The sequence below is a fragment of the Oncorhynchus nerka genome, linkage group LG23, assembly GCF_034236695.1.
Source record: "Oncorhynchus nerka isolate Pitt River linkage group LG23, Oner_Uvic_2.0, whole genome shotgun sequence".
In the NCBI taxonomy this organism is placed as follows: domain Eukaryota; kingdom Metazoa; phylum Chordata; class Actinopteri; order Salmoniformes; family Salmonidae; genus Oncorhynchus; species Oncorhynchus nerka.
The window spans coordinates 56,049,131-56,056,618 of NC_088418.1; the positions used below are offsets into that span (position 1 = coordinate 56,049,131).

The 7,488-nt window shown below is 42.1% G+C and overlaps 1 protein-coding gene across 1 annotated transcript; it reads left to right on the forward strand.

Annotated features, from left to right (window-relative positions):
* Positions 1 to 610: 610 nt before the first annotated feature.
* Positions 611 to 4,552, forward strand: rps16 (ribosomal protein S16). Its single transcript, XM_029630485.2, has 6 exons — positions 611 to 665; positions 756 to 807; positions 1,705 to 1,806; positions 3,849 to 3,945; positions 4,084 to 4,131; positions 4,364 to 4,552. Exons 2-6 carry the CDS (start codon positions 760 to 762, stop codon positions 4,507 to 4,509), a joined length of 441 nt encoding a protein of 146 aa, XP_029486345.1. The 5' UTR covers positions 611 to 665; positions 756 to 759; the 3' UTR covers positions 4,510 to 4,552.
* Positions 4,553 to 7,488: the final 2,936 nt, after the last annotated feature.

Sequence of the window (7,488 nt, forward strand, 5' to 3'; positions counted from 1 at the left end):
ACGGAGTTGTATGATCACGAACGAGGGCTAAGGGTCTTACGTTGCTAATTTACCTTGCTTTGCTAATTGTTTGGACAGCAAAGACGGCCTCGGGGATTCCCCCAATGGCAAAAGGCGAGGGTAAATGGAGGAGGGTGTGTCTATTAATGTGTTTGAAATGCAGCGCCTCTGTGGTGCGGAAAGTGGGAAACCAAAGAGTTAATCTACCATTTATTTCATCCTCTGAAAAACGTGTTCGTACAGTGGCCTCTTCTGGACATAAATATTTTTCAGTCAGACCGTATTTATATATTTTTTTGTATTTTTTTCTGACAGACAATGTTTAATTAATCAGCCATAATTAATTCCGACAATGTAAATTATTTGGGCCATGAATTTCTAATTGTGCAAAAATGTAAATTCATGGGCCAAATTGACATTATGAATTAATTAAACATGTAAAATACAAATATGTTACGTAAATTATCAAAATACGTGATACATTTTGTTGCTACAAAATAAAAATGAATTGTGGAGAAGTTTCAGACCAGATTATCGGCTTTTTCTCTCTGCCTGCAATTGTCGTAAATGCATTGCAAAGCCACAAACTGTCGTGCTACTGCCCCTGATTTTCGGTGTTTGAAACCCCCTTTCGGTCTTTTCGTACGGCACTAAAACTGAAGACGGTATGTTCCCGCTTGAGCTCAGTTACAAATGCAAAAACATAATCTATTAATTATTTTTTGAAGGTAATCATTGTGATTGAATTGTTTCAGAAACATGCCGGCCAAAGGTCCTCTGCAATCTGTCCAGGTTTTCGGACGCAAAGTGAGTCAACTCTGAATTTATTCCACGTGTTGAGCCAACAAACTGACGTTAGCTAGTTAGTACAGCCATGTTAGCCAAATAGACCAGCAATTTGTATTTGACCCCCCCCCCCATTTTTTTTAAATTATAAATTTACATTTGGAAATGTAGGTGACCGTCAATTTGACAACTTTATTGTCAAGCGTCTAAATCTGCCTTGATTGCAGCCAGTGGCATATTGATATGAATAGCTACAAATGTTGCGGCCTGCTAGCTGCGTTAATCATTTAGCTAATTTTATGCCGGAAAGAATTTTCAGCTAAATCAACGCCAATTGTTTGATGTTGTGAGGTAGCTAACGTTTGTTCGCTGATTTATTATGCCACAATACTGCATTAGTTAAACTAGAGTCGTGTTTATTTATTTTTTATTACATCGTCTTTAACTAATTGTACTGTAGCTAGCGAGTTGCCATGACTTGGTCCACTCATCCCTCATGATGTACCTCAGTGTTTGGTTAATACATTGGCTGGCTAATTAGTTTTGCTTATAATAGTACTGTTAATCAGCAATCCCCTGAATGCCTTTTTTGGGTGTTAAACATTTGTGTGTAATGTTAATGTTCTCTGTTTAGCCACACCTGCTTCATAGAAAAGTGCACGTGTAATTAGCGAAAACCTAGCAATTGGTTGTGAACATTACTGTATATTTTGGGGCAGCAGATAGCCTAGTAGTTAGTTTTGGGCCAGTAACTGAAAAGTTGCTGGATCGAATCCCTGAACCGACAAGGTAAAAAAAACTCGTTCTACCCGTAACAAGGCAGTTAACCCACTGTTCCCCGGTAGGCTGTCATTGTAAATAAGAATGTGTTCTTAACTGACTTGCCTAGTTAAATAAAGGTTACACATCTCTTTGCAGAAAACGGCCACCGCTGTTGCTCACTGCAAGAGGGGGAATGGCCTTATCAAGGTGAATGGCAGACCCCTTGAGATGATTGAGCCAGCCACACTCCAGTACAAGGTGAGTCATTAAAGGCATATTGAAATGGACTGTTGTTCAAAATAAGGGATTTGCTCTTCTGCTGGTATCTTTATGAACAATGGCTTGACTTTTGATATTACAATAAAACAGTGTTGTATGGTGTGGCTATTATTAAGCTTTAGCTAATGCAGGCCTATGATAAGAAGGTGGTGCGCCAACTGACTGACAGGTGAACTTGAGGTGAGGAACACTCAGGCCTACCAGTGTTACCCCATAATCTAATTCTTTGTATAAAAAATATATTCTGTTTGAAAATTAATGCATAAGCCTCCTTTGCGTCTATCTGTAGATGCAGTAGCCTTCTGCCATAAAGAAATGCATGTTGGTGTCGTAGCATGCCACCGGCATATCTCTCGCTGTCTTCTGGGGTTAGTCCTAGTTTTTTTTTAGGAATAACCCCAGTGTGTTATATGACGCCTATGCGTGCAAATCCCTAATACATTTAGTGCTCAAATATGCCAGCTGAACTGTGAAAGTAGCCTTAAAAACAATACCAAAAATAGTGTGTAAGGTTTGGCATATGCTACAATCGAAACACAAGGAATGGTGTTTTCTCATTTGGCCAATATCCCTTGTTTATTGAAGGCGCTGGCTGTGCCAGGTCGGATCTGAATACATTTGGATGTCCGGTAAATTTAACCATTTTCCCTGGTATGTTGTCCCGCTACACATTTTCATGAAGGAAACTGAAATCGCATTGTTTTTATGGAGATTTTAGAATATTCACTCCTGCGTTGTCTTGGCTGTCTTGGCCATGTGAACCGTCCTGAGCCATCTGCAGCAGGTTTTCATCAAGGAACTCTGAACTTTGCTGAACTCTGAACTAGTCTCCCAGTATCTGCCGCTGAAAAACATCCCAACAGCATGATGCTGCCATAACCATGCTTTGCCATAGGGATGGTGCCAGGTTTCCTCCAGACGTGAGGCTTAGCATTAAGGCCAAAGAGTTCAATCTTGGTTTCAGACCAGATAATCTTTCTCATGGTCTGAGTCTTTAGGTTCCTTTTAGCAAACTCCAAGTGGACTGTTATGTGCCTTTTACTGAGGAGTAGCTTCCGTATGGCCACTCTACTATAAGGCCTGATTGGTGGAGCACTGCAGAGATGGTTGTCCTTCTGGAGGGTTCTCCCATCTCCACAGAGGAACTCTAGATCTCTGTCAGTGACTATTGGGTTCTTGATCACATCCCTGACCATGGCCCTTCTCCACTGATTACTCAGTTTGGCCAGGAGGCCAGCTCTAGGAACAGTCTTGGTGGTTCCAAACGTCTTCCATTTTAAGAATGATGGAGGCCACTGTGTTCTTTGCCATCTTCAATGCTGCAGATATTTGCTTTGTCATTATGGGATATTGTGTAGATTGCTGATAATTTTATTTATCCATTTTAGAATAGGGCTGTAAACGTAACAAAATCTGGAAGAAGTCCATTTGTCTGAATACTTTCCAAAGGCACTCTATTTTAAATATTTATAAATATGGCTTCAAAATGTTTAGTCTGTTTACCCCTAGCTGATTGTTTGCAGCTGGCTCTGATCTTAGTGTAATGTGACTGGCAGGGAGAGAAGAGCTTGCCTGGTAGTCAGCGAACCCCCAACCTTCTAGCTCATAGACCTGTAGCATTGACTGTGCCACAAACCATAGTGAAGTGGCAGTCGATATCCACGTTTAGAAACACAGGGTTGTCATTTGCCGCAAACATTATTGAGTTAATTCTGGTGGGGGGGGTTCCATTTATTTTACTGTACACGTGGAGGGTCATGTGAGGGGGAACACATTTTGTTGGTGAGGGGGTGCATTTTGACACCTTGAGTTGGACCAGTCCCCTTCTAGTGAATTTGTCCCTTAGGAAACAGTTGCTAACTATTTAATGTATGTGTAACGTGGCTTCTTATAGAGCTGCTGTTGGTTTACTAAGCCCAAGTTCACCGTGGGTCTTCATTCAGCTAAATGTCTGGTTGTGTTTACTTGCTGCATGTGTGTCTGCAGGATATAGACATTGACAAAGTTTCTCTCTGTTGTAGCTGCTGGAGCCAGTGCTGTTGCTGGGCAAGGAGCGTTTTGCTGGAGTTGACATCCGAGTCCGAGTGAAGGGTGGTGGACATGTAGCACAGATCTACGGTGACTTGTTTTTACAACTGGAAGCTGCTCTACTTCACTTTAGCCAGATCATCTCAGTAGAAACTGATGCCTTGATTTGAAATAACTGTACTTGACTGAATATGGCCGTTTGTCTTACGCTGTGCCTTCTCCTTGCAGCTATTCGTCAGTCCATCTCCAAAGCCCTGGTCGCATACTACCAGAAATGTAAGAGAATAATTTTACTGTACACGAAATAATGCATAATCTTGTTTTCAATGGAATATTGCCTCTGTTGATAAAATATTTGAGTGTTACTTTGGACTAATTTTTGCAGGAAGCAATATTGCTATGTTGGGTTTTATCCCTTTTGGATGATGGCGGGTGCATGATTGCTGCGTTTCCATTTGGTCAAGAAAGATGGTTCACTAACTAACCCGCCCTGTTAATATCCCACCAGATGTGGATGAGGCCTCCAAGAAGGAGATCAAGGACATCCTGATCCAGTACGACAGGACCCTGCTGGTTGCTGACCCTCGTCGCTGCGAGTCCAAGAAGTTCGGTGGACCAGGAGCCCGTGCCCGCTACCAGAAGTCCTACCGTTAACCTCTGTACATTTTCATGTAATAAAGTTGAGGGAGAAAATGTTTATGGCCTGTTTCTTTAAACTTGCTTGATGTAATAGTTTCATTAATGACCATCAAGCACTATTTGGAAAGTGTTTTAAAGGTAGACTGCGATAGGATGTAGATGCAGAAAGTAACCGGCATATGGGGTAAATTTCCACAACCAAGAGCGTTGAAGCATGAGGCTCAGCTGTTTTGTTCCCGTGGCAACCACGCTGTGAACGGCGTGAAGCGAACCTGTGCAGATGGTGACCTATGAGGGCAGTCTTGCATCGCTTAATATCTGTGGTGCTGCTTCTGGCAATGCCATTTTATTGTCTACTTTTTTAGTAGTTAAACACTAACCTCTGGGTTTCACGTAAATACATTCAATTAATTGCTAGACTAGAACTGGGTTGTTGAAATGGCTGAAGTGAATAAGCATAGCAGGAGTATGTTATGCTTGCTCTCATCCCACGTCTGCCATGGGGAACCTTGAGCATCACTGCAAGCTTCATGTCATCCCACGTCTTTTCAGCTTGGGGCCATTTCACATTTAACTATGCATTGTGTATTTCAGTCAAATCTTGAATTTGGAATTGTCATTCCAAAAATTATACTTAGTTCTAATCAATTTTAGTGGAGTGCCTTTCAATGTCAGCATTATACTGGTCAAAACCATGAGTCTGTTCAGCTGTTGACAAAGCAAAGGACATACACTGAAGAAAAATATAAACGCAACATGGTAAGTGTTGATCTCATGATTCATGAGCTTAAATATAAGATCCCAGAATGTTCCATACCTACAGGCTCTCATTTTGTGCACAATTTTGTTTACATCCCTGTAGTGAGCGTTTCTCCTTTTCCAAGATAATCCATCCACCAGATATGTGGTGTGTATCAAGAGACTGATTAAACAGCATGATCATTACACAGGTGCACCTTGTGCTGGGGAGAAACTGCCACTCTAAAATGCTACAGATGTCTCAAGTTTTGAGTGCAATTGGTATGCTGACTGCAGAAATGTCCACCAGAGCTATTGCCAGAGAATTTCATGTTAATTTCTATACCATAAACTGCCTCCAATGTTTTAGAGAATCTTCACCTACCGGATCATCTTGAGACCAGCCACCTGGACTGCTGATGATACCGGTACACTTCTGTCTTATAAAGCCCTTTTGTGGGGTTCTGACTGGCAGTGCCTGACTCCCCTGTGAGTGGGCCTATGCCCTCCCATGTCCACCCATGGCTGCGCACTGCCCAGTCATGTGAAATCTGTAGATTAGGCCCTAATGAATTTATTTCAATTGATTTACTTCTATGAACTGTAACTCAGTAAAATTGTTGCATTTTGTGTTTTATATTTTTGTTCTGTGTACTTTTATTGTAAGCATGCCTATTCTAGGCTCCCGGGTGGGGGCAGTGGTCTAAGACACTGCATCTCAGTGCTAGAGTTGTCACTACAGACCCTGTTTTGATTCCAGGCTGAATCGCAACCGGACGTGATTGGGAGTCCCATAGAGCGACCCACAATTGGCCCAGCGTCGTGTGGGTTTAGGCCGTCATTGTAAATAAGAATTTGTTCTTTAACTGACTTGCCTAGTTAAATACATTCATTTTGAATGGACCAAGTTGTCTTGCTCTGTGTTCAGTGCTCAGTTTGTTTTTCTTCTCCTCCACCTAGTCCTAGAATGAACAATGGCCTTCCTCCAGTATATGGGATACATATACCTCCGTCTGTAACATGTTTCTAGATTTGATACTAGTTTTTAGATTTGATACTAGTTTCTATTTTACTTGTGGAATGGATTGGACAGAAGCAGATTTGTTAGATACCTAATTTAAATTTCTCTGATTTCAACTGCTCCCTTTTCACCAGAAGAGGGTGCTGTGTGACAAAGTACGAATCCAATCACACAAACATGTTAACAGCTCAAAATCGAGGCAAAGCTTTGCCTGTTCTAGCACAAGGTTCTTCTGTTCATTAAACTCAATTTCTCTGATCATTGATTCACTCAACTTAATTTCCTCAGTGTGAGCCCCTCACGGGGAAACTATCAGCTATCCATAAGGAGTTTTGGTGATGGAAAAATGTATCAATCAAGAGATCAGAGTATTGTTGCTCCTAAAAGTCAGTTAAATTGTCTTATTTTATATAGTCTCCACTATGGTCAACAGATAAACAGAAATGAGTTGACCATGGAGTTCTCTGTCTGGTGATGAACAAAGACCACCACAGCCACAAACATTGTGCCTGTGCAGATAAATACTCACTTTGGAAGGAGCAGCGTACTGCATGTGGGATTGTTTGTTTCCTGTGCCCAAGGTGTTATTAGGTCCTTCGGGTTTTGTTCATTAACACATTTGCAGGAGAAGCTGTAACATCTGTGGCTGGTTGACCTTGAAGCACAACAGAGCAAAAGGCATGTGGTCTTGGTCTCATTTTTCCTGATTTAAATATAGCTGGTAAACATACCGAAGGTGTAGGCCTACCTCTCTGTTTTCAGTCCCTGGTTATGATACATCCTGTGCAGTCTTTTTACTGAACCATAAATTGTTTGTTCTGCTGCTGCCTCCATTTAAAGTGTGTACCAACCAGTGCAGATGCCCAGGTGAGCGGTGTTGAGCTGAGCCCCAGATGTGCTGTCTCTGTCTAGGCAATGAGCAGGCCTATTTACTGCACTCTAACAATCAACCCAGCAGGGAGGCCCACTGCCACTGTTGTTTACTCTCTGCTCCTGGATCCCTGGCCCTAACCTCTCCTCTACGGCCCTATCCGGCCCTGGTCGTTGACATCAGCACAGAGAGAACCCGCAGTAATATACAGTAGCTGTTAACTAGCCTAACTACCCTACTCAACAAATTGGATGCAGTCTATCACAGTGCAATCCGTTTTGTCACCAAAGCCCCATATACTACCCACCATTGCGACCTGTACGCTCTCGTTGGCTGGCCCTCGCTTCATACTCGTCGCCAAACC